This window comes from Panthera tigris, chromosome A3, assembly GCF_018350195.1.
Source record: "Panthera tigris isolate Pti1 chromosome A3, P.tigris_Pti1_mat1.1, whole genome shotgun sequence".
In the NCBI taxonomy this organism is placed as follows: domain Eukaryota; kingdom Metazoa; phylum Chordata; class Mammalia; order Carnivora; family Felidae; genus Panthera; species Panthera tigris.
The window spans coordinates 87,151,689-87,171,513 of NC_056662.1; the positions used below are offsets into that span (position 1 = coordinate 87,151,689).

Here is a 19,825-nt window from a genome sequence, read left to right on the forward strand (position 1 = left end):
GTAAATCTATCTTTATCAAGTATATCAATATTTCTCTGGAGTCAAAACCTTTATAAAATTTCTAGGACAACAGAACTATGCCATTTTTAATTTAGCTAGGCATTGTGAAATTGCCCTCTAAAAATATTCTCAACAACAGAGCTTGAGAGAACCTTTATTTCCCCCAGCTTTGCCAGCACATTTTCTCTAGTCTGATAGGTAAAATACGGCATCTGGAAAAAAGAAAAAACTAGCTGTCATTTGCTGTTCTAACTTTTCATTTTCTCTGATTCTCTCTAAGCTTGAGTACCTTTTCATAGTTATTAGACACTTACATTTCTTCCTCTCTGAATAACCCATTCATATAATTTGCTCAGTTTCCCACTGGGTTGCTCGACTTTACTCCTTGGTCTATAGAGGCTGTGTATTTAGACATTAAGGCTCTGCTATGCATGTAGTATGAATATTTTCTCCTAATCTGTCCTTTGTCTTTCAACTGTCTCTCATCCTGCAGAAGCTTTTATTTCTAGGTGCTCAAATCTATCATTTATTTTTTAAAAATTTGTCTATGTGGGGCGCCTGGGTGACTTAGTCAGTTAAGTGTCCAACTTCGGCTCAGGTCATGATCTCGTGGTCCAAGAGTTCAAGCCCTGCATTGGGCTCTGTGCTGACAGCTCGGAGCCTGGAGCCTGCTTCGGATTCTGTGTCTCCCTGTCTCTCTGCCCCTCCCCTGCTCACTCTCTCTCTCTCCAAAATAAATAAATATTTAAAAAATTGTTTATGTATTTAATTTTTAGAGCTTATTTTTTATATTAAAAATTTTCTTCTATATTGTGTTTATTTTTACATGCAGTGTGAGATGAATTATTTCAAATAACGAGCTAATTGTCCAAAAGCCAGGTCTTTAATAATCCTATCTTTCCTCCCACTAACTGAAATGTCCTCATATATGCATGAATTTGCTTCCAAACTCTCATGCCAGCATCGTACCATTTTCATTGCCATATATTTGTAATATATTTTGCTGGATGGTAATGCAAGTATTTTCTCCTCATTCTTTAACATTCTTTCCTTAACTGGTCTTCCATTTTCAGTTTTCCTATTCAATTTGAGGATGAATTTTCCATAAGGAATTTTTATAATAATCACATCGTGGATCAAGGAAGGAAGGACTTTGTCACACGTAAAAATAAGCACATGAGCAGCTTGCCGTGCAAAGGAACTAGTCTGGTGCTGGGAGATGAAATCAGTTAGGGTTTTGTGGGAAGCTACTGGGAGGAGTACCAGAAAGGGGTAATAGTTCATCCTAGAGGTCAGGGGCATTAGCTAGCCATTATCAGAGATCACCACCCCTCCCAAGGCAAAGGCTGGTTGGACAGAATCACCCTTTCCTGTCCCCCTAGGGCTCACTCCTCCTTGAGGAGACCAGAAAGGCAGCCAGACTCAGGAGTCATTCCCTTTAGACTCCTGCATTTTCACCCTACCCACAAAAAGACCCTGGAATTAAATCTGTGTCCTTCCTTCCTGGTGCTTCCCCCAAACTCCACCCAGAAGAGGAACAATTCAGGAAAGGGGGCTGTGTCAGTAAGGATGGGCTAGGTTTTGCTGCAGAGACAACCCCAAATCTTAGAGTTTTAACAGAACACAGGTGTGTTTCTCACTCACATGATAAGTCTATCACGAGTGGGCATAGGCTCATCTTCATACTCAGAAATTCAGGCTGATGATGCTTCATCTTGACTCTTGATTCCAGGACCATCACAATAGGGGCAAGAGGGTGTGGCAAATTATGAACCAGCTTTTAAAGTGTTCATCTGAAGGTGACTTCATCTTTTCATTTTGGCTGAAGTAAGTCATGTGGTCATATCTAATTTCAAAGGGCAGAAAATTAGTGCAACCCTACCATGTGCCTGGAAGGAGTTGGGAACGCTGGTGAACAGCATTCATGATTTATCCACTATCTTAACTTTGATGAGTAGCCTTCTCTGGCTGTCATAGCTAAAATAGCAAACACACACACAATGGTTATTGGGTTTCGGTTATTTGGAGAGGATCAGTAATATCCTCTTATCTTGTTTTATTGTCTTCCCAGCATTTCTCATTACATTACATATTCATTTTTTAAATTTATTATCTTCCTTGCTCTGCAATAGAAGGTCTATGGAAACAAGGACCTTGTTTATTTTGCTCATTTCTATACCCCCCAGACCGTGGAAAAGTATTTGGTGCATAGTAAGTGCTCATCAAATATATGTTGAGTGGTTGAATATGCCTAGTTGTTTATTTACATAAATGAGATATTACTACATATTTTATCCTATAACTTTCTTTCTCTTCATGTCAGTTCATATTGATATTTTGTCATTCTTTTAAATTGCTACACAGTATTTTGTAGTATATGCATTAGTGTGATTTGTTCAGCCGTTTCCCTTGTGGGGAACCGTGAGGTTGCTTTCAGATTTTCAGCATCTTGAACACTGCTGCAGCAAACATCTTTGAATATACCTTGGAGCAGATGAGCCCATGCTTTGTCTGGATAAATACTTACTAGAATAAAATTGTTAGGATAAAAGTTACATGCGTTTAAGGTTGACAAATGCAACCTTAAAAGGTGGTGACTATTTACGGCCCTACCAACATTGAATGGGAGTGTGGAATCCCCTACAGCTCACCACTGATCTATTAATCATTTATTAACGTCTTTCCAATCCTACAGGAAAGAAATGATTTTCCATTGTTGTGTGAATTTACATCATCCTGATTTCTGTGAAGCTGTACTCATTTTTCATATGTTTATTGACCATTTGGCATCTTTTTCTGGGAATGGCCCACATAAATTGTTTGACCATTTTTCCTCCTGGACTATTTCCCTTTTAAAAAATCATTTATTTATAGTTGCATTATTTGTCATTTCTTTATCTTTTTAAAGTTTTTCCTTCAAGTCTGTTTTATTTTACTTTGGCTTTGGTACTTTTGTCATACAAAAGGGTTTAGCTTCGGGGCGCCTGGGTGGCTCAGTTGGTTAAGCAGCCAACTTCGGCTCAGGTCACGATCTCGCGGTCCGTGAGTTTGAGCCCCGCGTCGGGCTCTGTGCTGACAGCTCAGAGCCTGGAGCCTGTTTCAGATTCTGTGTCTCCCTCTCTCTGACCCTCCCCTGTTCATGCTCTCTCTCTGTCTCAAAAATAAATAAAAACGTTAAAAAAAATTAAAAAAAACAAACAAAAGGGTTTAGCTTCAATATAGTTGGTTATATCCTTTGTCTATATGTCTCCATATATCCTTTGTCTTTATGGCTCCAGTTTTATATCTTGTTCTTCCCAAGCTTAGGATTATAAAAATATCATCCTATGTTTTCTTTTTTAAAAATTTTTTAAAGTTTTTATTTATTTTTGAGACAGAGAGAGAGAGAGCATGAGCAGGGGAGGGGCAGAGAGAGGGGGAGACACAGAATCCGAAGCAGGCTCCAGGCTCTGAGCTGTCAGCACAGAGCCCAATGCAGGGCTTGAACTCATGAACTCTGAGTTCATGACCTGAGCCAAAGTCAGATGCTTAACTGACTGAGCCACCCAGGTGCCCCTCATCCTATATTTTCTTTTAGTGCTTTTATCATTTTATGGCCTATGATTTTCCCTCTAATCCATTTGAAATTTGTCATTTATGATGAAAGACAGGAATTTAACTTAATTTTTTTACAAACAGGTAATTTATGGTTACCAATCTATGTAACTCCATTTATTGACTACGCTGATCTTTCTCCATTTAGAATGTTCCTGTTATCATAAATCCTATCAATATATATAGTGGGTCTATATATTCCATTGTTTCCATTGTTTCCCACATTTCAATCACTTGAATGTTCACCATTTCTGTTATGTTCCATTTATTTACTTAATATTTTAGCATAATACATTTAAAAAAATTTTTAATGTTTATCTATTCTTGAGAGAGAGAGAAAGAGAGAGAGAGAGAGAGAGAGAGAGAGAGAGAGAGAGAGAGATAGTTCAAACAGGAGAGGGGCAGAGAGAGACAGAGGAAGACACAGAATCTGAAGTAGGCTCCAGGCTCTGAGCTGTCAGCACAGAGCCTGACATAGGGGTCAAACTCATAAACCACGAGATCATGACCTGAGCCAAAGTTGGACGCCTAATCGACTGAGCCACCCAGGCACCCCAAGCATAATACATTTTAAAATTAAATACCTACTTCTGCATCATCCTAAGCACATAAAATCATAGGTTTAAATTTTTTTCTAGTAAACATTAAATTAAGTGCATAACTTTTGAAGTAACAAATGTTTATTTATGTAGCATTTAAAATCATCTTACAAACCACAAGTGGAATGCAGAGGCACTTTAGGGAAATGCTGTTGTTATTTTTTCCACCAATGGATTTGTCCATCTCTGTGACAAAACCTCATGGTAGCTTCATGGTATGTTCTGTTGTTGTTGATGTCTTATTTTGAAATCATTTTAGACTCACAAGAAGTTGTAAAAATAGTACAGAGAGGTTTGGCAGAGAGGTCCTGTGTACCCATCACCTTCTCTCGAAGGTGGCAACTTACGTATTTATAAAAACATTGTCAAAATCAGGAAATTGACATTGGTACAATATAATTAACTAGACTACAGACCTTCCTCGAATTTCACCCATTTTTCCATGCACTCATTTTTTGTCTTCATATATAGTTCTATGAAACTTTACCACATTTATAGACCTATATGACCACCACCACGATCAAAATACAGGACTGTTCTGTCACCATCAAGGAACTTCCTCAGGCTACCCCTTGACAGTCACACCCTCCCTTACCTAACCTCTGGCAACCATGGATCTGCTCTCTTCCTCTATAACTTTGTCATTGTGATAGTGTTCTATAAATGGACCCATGCAGTACATAATCTTGGGAACTGACTTTGGTTTTCTCCACTCAGTAGAATTCCCTGGAGATTCACCCAAATTGTCATGTCTGTCAATAGTCATTCCTTTTTATTGCTGAGTAATATCCCATAGTATAACTGTACCCCAGTTTGCTTAACCATTCACCTATTGAACATTTGGCTTGTTTCCATTTAGGGACTATTATAAATAAATAAAGCAGCTATGAGCATTCACGTATAGGTTTTGATGTGAACCTAAGATTTTGTTTCTCTAGGATAAATGCCCAGGAGTGTGGTCACTGGGTTTTATGGTAAGTGTATGTTTAACTCTTTGAGAAACTGCCAGGTCGTTTTCCAGAGTGACTGCACCATTTACATTCCCACCAGCAGTGTAGAAAGATCTACTTTCTCTGTATCCTCACCAGCCTTTGACACTCTCAGTATTATTTCTTTTAGTTATCCTAATATGTGTCTCTCGTGGTTTTAATTTGCCTTTCCCTAATGGCTGGTGATGTTGAATATCTTTTCATATGCTTATTTTTATGGCACGTTTTGATATCTGGCGGGCAAGTTGCCTTTCTTATATGATTCCTGCCTTCCTTGACCCTGAGAGGAAGAGCTAACCTTGGCTGTTCCCTGAGGCAGGAATGCTTGTGTTAGCTCTTCCACAAAGAAGAAAGGGCGAGGGACATCTATGATTTGACCTCAGTGGTCTGGAACACAGGCTTAGAGCTCTAGGTGGGCTCCAGGAGGCTCTCTGGGAAGAGGATGTAAAGCTTCCAGCACCACATACAACACCCACCACCCCTCCTCCAGTCCCCCCCCCCCCCAAAAAAAAATTCTAATAAAATCAGTGCCTTTGGATATGGAGTCATTTGGGTTTTGTGAGGGAAGTTCTGAGACCGGTCCCACAGTTGGAAATAATAGGATCTGAGCAAAGGGGACCCAGTTGATGGGGCCGCAAATATTACCCCACCTTTTCAGAATGTAGAAAGTACCGGAGAGGGAAAGCTTGAGTTGTCCCAAAAGGCCTGTGGGGTTTCCACCTCCACTCCAAGAGCTGGGCCCATGTCCATCTGATGTGCTCTGCCCAGTGTGGGGGGGAGGGCCACCTCTGAGAGTGACTGCATCCCCTGACCCAGACACATCTTCCTCCCAGGGCTGACTGAGCACAAAGGTTCTTGAGAACCTCTGAGATCAGGGGCAGGACTTGCAAGGCAGGAGGAGCTAACACATACCATGGAGGAGTAAATGTTAGCTGGCCGGGGCAGGAGCCAGGAAGAACCACTCTCATAAATCACATGGCGGAGGATTTGGAGGGAGAGATGTTAGACTCATTCTCTAAAGCAGGGATTCTAAAAGAAGAATCTATAGTGGTGAGGCTCACAGGAGCCTCCTGGCAGACAGCAACATTCCAAATGCAGGTCCTTTCCTATGTCTTCCAGGGCACTTGATGAACCCATCCAGAAGATTCCATTTTGTTACCCAAGACCAAAGGTCTCTTCATTATAACCCATCCATTGAATCATTCAACATTGCTAAAAGAGGGTATTCGTAAAGGAAAATAAGGTTGTTTCTAGAGCTTATGGAACACTGTCAGTGTGACCTCGGGGAGGTTATTTAAAATGTGTTCCTCCTTTTCCCTATCTGTAAAATGGGACTAATAATAGTTCCAGCTTCACTGAGAACATTGGGAAGTTTCAAGTCCTCAAAACAGTGCCTGGCCTCGAGCAAACACGGCCCAGGTGTCAGCTTTCGTTATGACTGAAACACGAGCAGCCAGGCCACTAGCTTCTGGCCACACGGCAGAATGTGTGACCCCCGGGGGAGGGTTAAAACTCCCCCAACCGTGGAGGATTGCTCTGTCACCTGTGCTTGATCAGCAGTGCCTGCGTTGATCAGGGCTGCCTTGAGCTGGTGGGTTTTCTGCCGACACTCATCTTTCTCCCTAATGGTAAACTACTGTTAGTTCAGCTTCATTGTCAGCAGTGTCATGTGCTGGAAATGGATTGCTAAGTCCTACAGAATACGAGACTGCATATTTCCACGTGCCAATTTTTGACACAAATAGCTAATAACTAGATTTCCAGCTATCCGAGTGTGTGGTTCAAACATGTTATCATCTCTGCCCCTATTGCTAAAGCTGATGTATATATACAACCCACCCTCCCCCAAATCATATTTTACTTTTGCTGAACACTTTGTTGCCATTTCTCAGTTCTTTAAGTGGAAGTATCTGGTGAACGTAGGCTGCAAGGTGTTCAATGTCTCTTAAGTAGCCTCCAAAATTTTGGAGACCCTGTGCATGGATGGCATTGGTTTAGGATCCAGGGGGGTGGCCTATTGTTCAGGACGAGGTACATGGGGAGTGGCAGAAATCTCCTCTGTAGAAGGCACCCCAGCAGCTTGATGTAGTGGCAATGGTCCTTGGACTCCTTCCTGGGGACCCCAGCTTCCCAAGCTGCCCTCCGCCCCTTACCAGCTAGCCTCTTCATGGAACCCAAGAGGGTCTGGGGACTCAGGTGCTCATGCATGCATACACACCCAGCACAGGACCTGGCTCAGGACATCTCCTCCAGTAAGCCTTACCTGCCTGGTCATACACAATTCTAGCCCATCCTTTCCTCTACACTTGAGGACTTAGTATATCTGTTTCCATTTATTCTTTTATTCTACTGAGGAAACAGAATCCTGGCTGGGTCAGAGTGAATTCTTTCTGCCCACGCTACGGTGGTAGACTTGAAATTTGTAACAAGGCCCATTCACACACATATACCCAATAGACACGATATACTGCGTTGGATGATTAAAGAAGCTAGGTCCAGAGAGGGTAAGCAACTTGTCAGAGGTCACAGAGCCGGGCCCCGGCTCAAAGAGCTCCCTGTTAGATCACACTGCCTCCTGTTAATATGACTTTTGGTGGCCTATATCCTTAATTAGCGAACTAACCTGCCTCTTGTCATGGCCCCTACAGATGCCAAAGGGACCATCCGGGAGATTGTCCTGCCTAAGGGTTTGGACCTGGACCGGCCCAAGCGGACCCGCACATCCTTCACGGCTGAGCAGCTGTACCGCCTGGAAATGGAGTTCCAGCGCTGCCAGTATGTGGTGGGCCGAGAGCGCACCGAGCTGGCCCGCCAGCTGAACCTCTCCGAGACCCAGGTAAGAGTGCAGGGCCAGGCCACTCCACCCCTGCCCTACAGCCTGGGAACTTCATGGGGTGTGAGGCCTATGGGCTGCTGCAGGGAGACCCAGCTTTTGAGGAGTTCAGACACGCATTAGGGAAACGCTTAGAGTTATAGGCAAACCAGAGCAATGAATATAGCGCTGACAAGAGAGAGCTGGCATATGCCAACAGGGGGCCTTCCAGATACGTCAGGCACTTTGGATGGAACATGGGAAAAGGCCAGAGAAATAGGAAGGAGGGGCATCCAGGATGCAGGGAGTTACTCGGGGCTGTTGGTGCGTGAGGGACCCTGCAGGAAAGGATGGTGAGGGGTTGGCTTGCTGGGAGCAAAGGTTCCAGGGAAGAGAAGAAATGATCGAAAATCGGATAGGGGACTTCTCATTTTCCCCTCCTGGGCTTCTCCCCAACCTCCGTACCTGCCCTGCATCCCACTGTGCCTCAGAAGCTCTTGCTGGAGAGGAGTCTGAACACCCCCTTTACTCAGGAATGCCTTTGCATTTTAACAATAATAAGCTTAACCCAAAGGAAAAGCTTTTGTAAAGTGAGCACCCCCTCTGCGCGAATGGAGGCATTTCAAGCTGGTAACAGAGACACATAATGATAACAATAATACTAATAATACCTAGTACTCACGGTGCGGAGGCAGGGCTCTAAGTGCTCTGCCTGCGGTAACTCACCAATGCCTCCCAACAACCCGATGATGTAGCTGCCTGTATTATCCCATTTTACAGAGGAGGAGAGGTTATGCCCAAGGTCATACAAAGAATACGCTCCAGAGCTAGGATTGGACAAGCAGTCTGGCATCTTTATGCCACCCGTAAACTGGCAACCATCCTGGGGCTTATAAAGAATGACTCAAGACCCTTAGTCAGGCAACAGCTCTGGTAGTTTAGCCTCATATATGAGGGAGCTCATGGATAGATGTATTACAGACATGACCAAAACAGGACTTACACAGGGTAGAGGCGAGGAAGGAGAGAGTGAGCAGGCAGACAGTCTGGAAGGGTGCGCTTCTGGAGAAGGCTGTGGTGGGATATGCAGGGGTCCCTGCTGTGTCTGTTGCCGTGCTTCCCTTGGCACCCCCACTGCAATTCAGTCAGGACCAGCTGCTGTCCTGCAGGCCCAGGCCATCTCCACCTGGACCTGTTGTCCAGCAGAGCCCCAAACAACACGGCAGATGGCCTGGGGCAGCACGGGCCCTCCCTCCAGCGACACTCAGTCAGGAGGCTGGAAAGTCAGACTCTGCCAGAGAGAGGGCTGCGGTGGCTGGGCCCGGCCAGAGCTCCTGGGGGGACATCAGGCATAGAGTCACCCCTCAATACCTGCCCCTCTCGTCCTATCTGCCCTCCGCCTAGCCTAGTTTTGCCAGCACACTCTACCCTGAAACTTTGTTCTCCAAAGGCACCTCAGATGCCCAGGCCAGCAGCTCCTTCCCTGTCCTCATCTTTCCCCTGCCCTGCCCCCTATACGCCCGACATTTATCTGCCCTTGGTGGTCAGGGCCAAGCCCCTCCTCTTCCAGGAAGACTTCTTGACTTCATCCCAAGAGACCCTTCCACATGTCTTGGTAGTGTGTGTGTGTGTGTGTGTGTGTGTGTGTGTGTGTGTGTGTACGTACGTGGTGGGCACCAACTAGCACACACTTCCCAAGAACAAGAATGTGTCTGAAAGCCACATCTCCTCTTCAGGCCTCCATGGGGAGCTCAGAACACAGCTGAGCAAACAGTGAGCCCTCAGTGAATCCTCAACTTACTGACTTGCTTACCACTCCCCTTTCTTTTTCCCCCGTCCCCGGGGTCTTACAGGTAACATATGGTACAGGAAACCTCTGTTGAGACCTTCCCCTGTACCGGGCACTGCTCCAAGGGCTTGACGTGTCCTAACTCATTTATTCCTCTCACCACAATCTTATGGGATGGGGGTGAGGTTTTCTCCAGACAGCACTTCTGACACCAAATGTGTGGTGTTTTCTAACACGAACAGCAACCAAGTCCCCCTTTCTCAATCACCAACTGGTACTCAAACTATTCAATTCAATTCTGACACTGGCTCCTGGAGTTAGCACAGACACTATAGGTTACAGCTCAGTCTCACAGGACAGTCCCACATCAGATGCCAGTTGCATGTCCCTGGTGCCACCTGTACTTCCGACTGGCCAGCTGAAACATTGGGGGTTCCCTCATCTTCCTCCTCGGGCTTGTCAATTTGTTGGAATGACTCACAGAACTCAGGAAAACACTTTACTTTCCTTTACTCGTTTATGGTAAAGGATACAACTCAGGGGGGCACCTGGGTGGCTCAGTTGGTTAAGCATCCAACTCTCACTTTTGACTTAGGTCATGATTTTGCAGTTTGTGAATCTGAGCCCTGCACGAAGCTCTTAGCTGGTGGTGTGGAGCCTGCTTGGGATTCTCTCTCTCTCCCTCTCCCTCTGCCCCTCCCCCTGCTCTCTCAAAACAAAGGAATAAACTTAAAAAAAAAGGATACAACTTAGAAATAGCCAAATTTTTTGGGGGGGGAGGGAGAGAAATAGCCAATTGGAGAGATGCACACAGCAAGATGTTGGGGTGCGGGTGTTCAAGGAGCTTCTATACATTTTATGGATGTGCCACTCCCCAGAACTTCCTTGTGTTCAACCCAGAAGCTCTCTGAATCTCACTGTTCATGATTATTTATAACCCAGCCCCTCTCACCTCCCTGGGGAGCCAGGGTGGGGGTTCCAAACCTCTAATCACAGACGTGGTCTTTTTGGAACCAGTGCACATCCTGAACTATATAAGGTCCACCCTGAGTCACCTTGTTAGCATAAACTCAGGTGTACTTTAAAGGGGCTTATTATGAATGACAAAGGGCACTCCTGTCACTCAGGAAATTCCAAGGGCTTTAGGGGCTCTGTATCAAGAATGAGGAACAAAAGTCAAATATGTACATGTTTTAATTTTTTTTTAAGTAGGCTTCACACCCAATACAGATCCCAACACACAGTTTGAATTCATCACCCTGAGATCAAGACCTGAGCTGAGTTCAAGACCTGAGCTAAGATCAAGAGTGGGACACTTAACCAACTGAGTCACCCAGGTGCCCCAAATATGTACACTTTTTAAATAACAGAATGCGGGACACCTGGGTGACTCAGCCAGCTGAGCCTCTGACTTGATTTCTGCTCAGGTCATGATCTCACAGTTTATGGGATTGGGCCTTGCATCGGGTTCTGTGCACTGACAGAGTGCAGCCTGCTTGGGATTTTCTCTCTCTCTCTCTCTCTCTCTCTCTCTCTCTCTCTCTCTCTCTCTCCTTCTCTCTATACCCCTCCCGAAATTGTACTCTGTCTCTCCCTCTCAAAATTAATTAAATAAATAAATATTTTAAAAATACCAGAATAGGCCTTTATTATTCCTGTGTTAAAGAAAGGGAAACTGAGGCACAAAGAAATTAAATAACATGCTGAAAATTTAAAGCAGGAACATTTGGGGCACCTGGCTGGCTCAGTGGGTGGAACACGTGACTCATGATCTCGGGATTGTGAGTTCGAGCCCCATGTTGGGCACAAAGATTACTTAACCATAAAATATTTAAAAAAATAAAAATAAAGCAGGCACATTCATTAGCTCACCAGATTAATCTTTATTAAAAGCTGGCTTTATGGGTAATATTATCCCCATTTCAGGAAACTCAAAAAGTTTATTAACTTGCCCTTGGTTATATAGCTAGAATTCTGTGGAATTCTCCATATATTCACCCATACGTTTGTTCAAAAATATTACTGAATACCTACTATATACTAGGTACTGTTCTAGGCACTGGGGATATATCAGAGAACAAAATAGATCAGGCACCTAGCCTCAGGCAGCTTCCATTCTGCATGAGAAAGACAAATAGCATTTATTTATTTTAATGTTTATTCTTCTTTTTTGAGAGAGAGAGACAGAGTGTGCGCGGGGGAGGGGCAGACAGAGAGGGAGACACAGAATCTGAAGTAGGCTCCAGGCTCTGAAGTGTCAGCACAGAGCCTGACGAGGGGCTTGAACTCACAAGCTGTGAGATCATGACCTGAGACAAAGTCAGACGCTTAACCAACTGAGTCACCCAGGTGCCCTGACAAATAGCATTCAAAAGAGTGATGAGTACTATGAGGCAGATAAAATGTGATATGATAGAGACTAGGAATCTTTGACTGGGGTCATCAGGAAAGGAGATGAATGACAGTGGGCTGAGGTGTGAATGACAGGGAAGAGACAGCCAGAACAAGCGCCAGAAGAGGAGTCAAGACACAGGGTAACAACTGTGAAGACCTGGAGGTGGGAACTAGCATAGAATATTCTGGAAGTGTCTGAAGGCCAGCGTGGCTGGAGTCGAAGGGTAATAGGGAAGGTAGGCGGCAGAGCATATAGTGTTTGGAGGCCCTGATGAGGTGTTGAAGAGAGAGTGCCATGAGAGGACCAGCATTTTACAGAGCTCACTCTGGTCACCATCTGGAGAGTGGTGAATGAGTGGATGAGGTGGGGGCCACTGCCATGTTGTCTTGAACTCTGAGTGATGGTGGAGGAGAGAAGTGAACTGATCTGAGATGTCATCTAATTTGGAGATAGAACTGTTAGGACTCGTTCACCATGACTTACGTGCACAGGGCAAGGGAAAGAGAAATGGTTTGGGCTCGAACTGGTGAATGGTGAGAAGTGGTCAGTGATGCCATGTAACAGGTTGAGAAAGCTGGGGAGGAGCAGGAAGGTGGGAGAGGAATCTGGAGTTTTGTTTTGCATCAGTTCAGTTTGAGATCCAAGCGGAGATGTCAGGAAGGTATGTCAGATATTTCTCCGGGGGCTGGTGTTTCTCTGATTTTACCTAGGAGTCTTGGTCAGGGCTCTTTTGTGGGAAAGGTAAGAGATTCCTTCAAGGGTGCTCAAATAATAGAGGGACTCCTAAGGGATAGAACAGGAGGCACAATCTTGTGTAAGTCCAAGAACAGGGACCACGGTGTAGCCAGGCCTCATAGGGACTGACCGAAAGCTGAAGACCATGTTGGATCCCAGGACTTCAACATCACATGCAGCTCTCCCCCTAGTGCTCTCCTGAATATGCCCCCAACTGCTCTCCAAGTGATTGCCTCCCTCTCTGTGTCCACTTCTCTTCCTCCTGCCAACCAACATCTTTACCCCCTTCCTGGACATCAAGAGGGTCCTAATCCAGACAGAGAAAATGAGGACTTACTCAGGACCCGTTCTCACTCTAGATCTCTTCCTTAACCACTATGTGCCCAGTTAAGTTGTCTGCATTTTTATTATTTTTTTAATGCTTATTTTTATTTTGAGAGAGAGGGGGTGGTAGAGACAGAGTGAGAGAGTGGGGGAAGGGCAGAGAGAGAGAGAGAGAGAGAGAGAGAGAGAGAGAGAGAGAATCCCAAGTAGGCCCCACACTGTCAGTGCAGAGCTCCATGCGGGGCTCGAACTCACAAACAGTGACACCATGACCCGAGCCGAAATCAAGAGTCAGATGCTTAACCGGAGCCACCCAGGTGCCCCAAGTTGTCTGCACTTTTAATGAGAACCCCCCCTTATAGGACCTGGTGCGCAGAACCATGAAGCCTTCCCTTCCCACCACTTACAAAGTTCTGCAGGATGAAGTGTCCTTCGGATATACGGACAGGGACCCAGGCAGAATGCAACTGATCTCTGGGCCTGGCCTTGCCCAGACCCCCAGGCTGTGCATAACAGGGAGGCCCTGGAGAGCAAGGAAGGGGTCTTAGAGGGATCTAGTTCTTGGACACACCAGAATAACTCCCACCCCCCACCCCAGAGTGGCATGTGCTCTTCTCCATATCTGAGAACAAGGATAGTCCCACTTAGTCTAGTTCTCCTTGTTTTTATACTTTATCACCATGCTTTGTTTCAAGGAAAACATGTGGTGCTTAATTAAAGCAGTGTTTCTCAAAGTATGGTCTGCACACCACCTATATGTAGGACCGCTGGGGTTCTCATTAAAATACAGATTCTCGCTTAGATTCCATGTTCAGCCCTCAGGCTCCAGTCAGAGTTTCTAGGAAACACCTGACAACCTCTATATTAACCTCTGTATAACCTCAAACTAGATTGACCACATTAACCACATTGCTTAAAAGACTTCAGTGTCTCCAGGCACTTTGCTAAATCCATGATTATAGCTCACTGAGTGATTACAACAAACCTATGAGGAGGCATGATTATAATCCCCATTTTACAGATAAGGAAACTGAGGTACAGAAAGGTTAAGGAACTTGCCCCATGCCATTCCAACTAATTAAGGAGAGAACCATAATTGACTCCAGGTTTGTCTGACCTCAGGATCTTTTCTACTATCTTGTTTGCTACTTCTACCAAAACACTTACTGTCTTGTAACACTTACTGACCTGTCCATTTCCCCCACTACTGGTGTCTGAGACCCATAGAGTTTTAGGTATTCCTGTTTTCTCAGCACCTGGCAATGCCTACACCTATTGGATGCTTGCTGTTCATGTGTTGTATGAATGACCACAGTCAGAGCAGGAAACAAGAAAAGAAGATGTGGCAGTAGAGGAAGGAAAGGTGGGAGGCTGGCCCCAGGACTCCCCTCATTCTGCTGGCATGAGGGACTTTTTTAAGGCCGGGCTCCCAGGATCCAGGCTGAGGACAAACTGCCAAGTCCCAATACTGACAGCATCACCACTTGGCTTGGATAAGAGCAGCTCTGATTCTTCAGCAATTGTCCTCAGCCCCTTACCCATCACCTCTGCCCCAAGATGGCTTCTTCCAGAACAGCAGAATAGGCGGTATCTTCCAGATTACAAAAACCAGGGCCATCCCAGATACACAAGTGCCATTCATAGGAATGTGCCCACAGTCACAGGAAGCAGCCTCTTAGAGATTCATGCCATTTCCAAATCAACAAGGAGGCTTGGGATTTAACACCAACCATGAGCCCAAAGAGGGTGATGGATGATCTCCCAGAAAATACCTCCCTAGTCCGGGCAGCCAGTTGAAAACCATGGCTCATGGACCACGGTGTGGTCTGGCAAGGGATTAGGGGGTGAAAGGTACCAAGCATTCACTGAGTTCCAGGGGAACCAGGAGAGGGAGGAGGCAAGATGCAGCCCACAGGAAGACCACAGAAGGGCACCAAGAAGACAAGCAGAGGCCAAAGCCTCCGAAAGTGTGCTTCTGGATAGCACCCTGGCCTACCCAGCATGCAAATGAACTGGGCCTTGAAGGACCTGTACCCAGATTTAACCCTGAGAGAGGGTGACCCCTGTGGTGGAACTGAAAGCTTCCTGGAGGAGAGGAGGGATGAGCCCAGAGGCTCTGAGCCTGTCTCTCACTCAGTTTGTCCCTTGTTTGGTGAGCCTTATGAATCAGCCCTTTAGGGACTATGGGACTCATGGTAGGAGGTAGACAGGCAGGGTGCCTCTCCCCGACCTTTGCAGTTCTAGCACCTTCCATCACAGTTCACAGATTAGAATCACACACAGAACTTAAAAAAAAAAAAAAAAAAAAGGATACATAGGCCCCTCCCCCTAGAGATTTAGTGAGTAGGCTGTGGCATGGGCATTGGGATTTTAAAAAACATGACTCCAGATAATTTTAAAATGCAGCCCAGATTGACAAGCCCCAGTGTAGCCCATAAGGGCCCAAGACATAGGCCTGCCAGATCCCAGCCCCTGCCTCACTTCCTCTCCAGGAGCCTCCTCCTCCCAGAGCCAACCACATCCACCCTATCTTGTACCCCTGGAGCTGCAGGACAAGACACTTTGCAAAAGCTTTGTCATTCCTTATTGGTCACACTCCTTATTACTGCCACTCCCTTTGTTGCTGGGAGTGGGTTAATGCCACCATCCCACTGGACCCTCAGCTTCCCAGGACAGGAATCATGACTTCTGGGCCTGTCCTCTCCCACTAGTTCAGAGCTGTGAACAGAGAAGGGAGCAATAAATGATGACTCCAATTCAGGGTGGGCCAGGCACCACGTGAGGCCCTCTACCTGGACTTCCTTATCTGATCCCTGCAACAGCCCAGGTATTTTTGTCCCCATTTTTGAGATGAGAAACTGAGGCTGGGGAGTTCGTGGGGTGGTGCCTAGGGCCTAAAAGGGTGGCTGCTCACCGGGGCAGAGAAGCCAGGGGGGCTTCCCGGCAGGGGAGGGAATGCAACCACACGCAGAGCCACTTTCCCAAGGATCTGGTGGAAGGAGCAATTGAGTTCCGGGAGTGACAAACATAGAGGGTTTTCTTCTTTCCAAACGCTTCCTTCAACCATATTTGGCCGCCTGTCCCTTGGCCTTCCCTTACTGCTATTTCCTTCAAATGTCACCTCTTCAGAGAGGCTATGTATGCCACGCATTAATAAGCTAGTCCCCTCCCCGGCCACTCCCCTCTTTATCCTGCAGCCTTTTTCCAAACAGTGCCCCTCAAAGGGTGGTTCTTGCGCTGCTGTGCACCCCGTTCTGTCCCCAGCAAACTCTTATCTGTCTAGGACAGGTTAAGTGCAGAGATGGAAGTAAGTGTAATCCATTTTCATTGTATTTGACAAAAACATTGGTCCACAACAGACTGGAAAACTTTAAAAAGTGGTTCCTCGGCACAAATAATTTGAGAGGTGCTGCTCAAAGCACTCAGAGCCACCTGACAGTCACGGCTGTTTGTTTTCATTTCCTGTGCACCATCTGCCTCCCTGTCTGTGCCGTCCCCTCCACACCAAGGATTCCCTCCACTCTGGTCACTACTGATTCCTTGAGTCTAGAGCAGCACCCAGCAGGCAGCAGGCACTAGAGGGCGAGGGTCCCTTACTGGTTCACCCAGAGCAGGCTGGTGTGGAGAGGCCTTAATGACACTCTGAATACTCTTCTTCCCCCTTTCACTCCACCCTTATCCCCCCACTCTCTGTCCCCTTGCCCTCCACGCCCTTCCTCTTCTTTTCTCCTCCCACCTGCCCCCACTTTGCTTTGCCTGTCCCCTCTCCCTTCCCGACACCCCTCCCTGTCCTCCACCCCAAGGTGAAGGTCTGGTTCCAGAACCGACGCACCAAGCAGAAGAAAGACCAGAGCAGAGACCTGGAGAAGCGGGCGTCCTCCTCGGCTTCCGAGGCCTTTGCCACATCCAACATCCTGCGGCTGCTGGAGCAGGGCCGGCTGCTGTCTGTGCCTAGGGCCCCCGGCCTCCTGGCGCTGACCCCTGGCCCACTGGGCCTGTCTGCCAGCCACAGGGGCACCTCACTGGGTGACCCCAGGAACTCCTCCCCGTGCCTCAACCCACTGACCTCAGCGTCCACGTCCCCGCCCCTGCCACCCCCTCCACCGGCCCTCTGCTTTTCCACTGCCCCACTCCTGGACCTGTCTGCCTGCTATGAACTGGGCTCCTCGGCCTTCGCGCCCTACAGCAGGCTAGAACGGAGAGTGGGCAGCCCCAGCGGCAGCGGCGGTGACAAGAAAGCCAACATTTAAGCCTCCACCTCCCTGCGACACCGAGTCCCCAAGCACGGCACCACCCCTGCCTCCCCTGCCCCATGGACTGCCCTGAGCAGGCTCCCAGAGAGGCGGGCAGCCTCACATCTGGCCCCACCTGCCTTTCAACTCAGAGACTGTTGCCAGAAGGCCTTGGTCCCGCAGCTTGTGTGTGCGAGTGCAGTGTGCGTGTGTGTGCCTCTCACTGAAATAAAAGGAAAACAATGACAAGAAGGGAAACAGAGTCTCCACAGCACCACCACTGCCCCTCGATCCCATCCCTCCCTCTCCTCACCGGGAAGGAAAATGGGCTGAGCCAGGAGGCCTCTAATGGGAGGGAGCAAAAACTGAGCCACGTTCACAGTTACGGGGGATGGGGTACCACACTCCTACTCCCAATTAGAGCTTCTGCCTGGGCATTGCAAAGCCCATGATAGCCACATGGACGCTTCTGCTGGTTAAGCATTGCTCTTTGCAAGCTCCTCTTCGAAACATAACAATATTTGAAAGGTAGAAATGTCAAATTCTTCAAGAGGGTAGACAATGACAGGTGCCTGGGTGGCTCAGTTGGTTAGGCCAGGCTGTTAAGTAACTCCTGGTTTCGGCTCAGGTCATGATCTCATGGTTCAAGAGGTCCAGCCCCACACTGGGTACCCTCCCCCTCACCCCAACAGCACGGAGCCTGCCTGGGATTCTCTCTTTCCCTCTCTCTCTGCCCCTCCCTGGGCTTGCTTGCGTTCTCTCTCTCTCTCTCTCTCTCTCTCTCTCTCTAAGTAAATTAAAAAAAAAGGGGGGGGGTGGTGCCTGGGTGGCTCAGTCAGTTGAACGACCGGCTTCGGCTCAAGTCACGATCTCACGGTTTGTGAGTTCAAGCCCCACGTCGGGCTCTGTGCTGATGGCTCAGAGCCTGGAGCCTGCTTCTGATTCTGTGTCTCCCTCTCTCTCTGTCCCTCCCCCACTCATGCTCTGTCTCTTTCTGTCTCAGAAATAAATAAACATTAAAAAAAAAAGGAGGGTAGACAATGAAAGGTGAGATCAGGATCTAGAAGAGAGCCAGAGAATGGATATAAGAGGTAAATCCAGGCAAGATCCCACATGCCTAAGAGGGCATGCTCATCACAATCCCCACAACACAAAGCACTTTTTTTTAAAAAACGTGGTTTTTTTCCCTCAAGTAAGACACTTGTATTTAACTTTTTGTTTTGCAATGACCGTGGATTTACGAGAGGTTACAAAGATACTTTAGAGAATTCCTTGTACCCTCCACCCAGTTTCCCCCAATGGTTACATCTTCCATAACCAAAGTGTAATATCAAAACCAGGAAATTGACATTGGCACTGTGTGTGTGAGTGTGTGTGTGTGTGTGTGTGTGTGTGTAGTTCCCTGTCATTTTGGCCCCTGTGTAAGATCTGTGGAACCGCCACTGCGATCAAGATGTAGCACTGCCTATTACCACAAAGCTCTCCCCTTCATAGTCACCCCTGACCCACGAGACTTCTTTGAAAGAATGGAAATCATGAGAGAGGGCCCAGGGACCAGAAATGGGTCCTCAAATCAGAGGCCAGAGGTGAGATTTCAACTCCATTCCGGGAAAAAAGATGGGCACAGTCTGTTCCAGTCTGCTCTTGGAAACACGTTTGGTTTCAGATTGGCTGTCCTTAGTCACCCAGACAGGGATCCCCAGACAACTGTGCTTCCTCCCTTCCCTCTGCATTGGCAGTATAGTTTGGGGAGGTGCTTAGAAATGCCAGGACATCCTGAGTCTGGAATAAAACATGGGGTGACCAGGGCAGACCTTGGGTTCAGCCAGCCCCTAGTGTCTACCTTGCCTTGTCCAGCAGACCTGTGCCACACACAACTCCTTTAGCCACTCACACAAAGAGGGTTCCTCCATTTGTACTCTCTGTTCTGGGCTGAAAAATGTCAGGACAGACCTGCCCCATGAGACCGTACAGGTGAAATATAAAGAGGTAAGACAGAGTCCTCTGCCCAGATGGAGAGAGACCTGCCCTGCTTCCCTGGGAGTTCTGGATACTGTGAGAGAGAAAGGGTTAAAGAAACCCAAGTCTGATGCAGGAGACAAACTCAGTTCTTTGGGGGCTCAGAGCCTAGCAGCAGTGACAAGAGAGAATTCTCCAAAAGGGCATGACAAAGGAAAGACACCACATATGTGGTGAATCAGGAGTGCTGAGAAGGCTTCCTGTAGGAGGTGGCACTGAAGTTGGCACAAGAATGATCCTCTATAGATGTTCAAAAAAAAAGGTGACGATTGAATTGTGCAGGGGAAGAAGTATGTAGGTATGGTTAGGGCAAGGGGTACAGGGTGAGGGCAGGTCA

General features: G+C 47.0%; 1 protein-coding gene across 1 annotated transcript in view; it reads left to right on the forward strand.

Moving 5' to 3' along the window:
* VAX2 (ventral anterior homeobox 2) overlaps window positions 1-17,521 on the forward strand; it is a 28,074-nt gene extending 10,553 nt beyond the window's left edge. The window contains exons 2-3 of the mRNA XM_042981681.1: window positions 7,831-8,018; window positions 17,041-17,521. Of these exons, the coding sequence (XP_042837615.1) occupies window positions 7,831-8,018; window positions 17,041-17,487 (635 nt within the window). The 3' untranslated portion in view covers window positions 17,488-17,521. The remainder of the gene's footprint in view (window positions 1-7,830; window positions 8,019-17,040) is intronic.
* The last annotated feature ends 2,304 nt before the right edge of the window (window positions 17,522-19,825 follow it).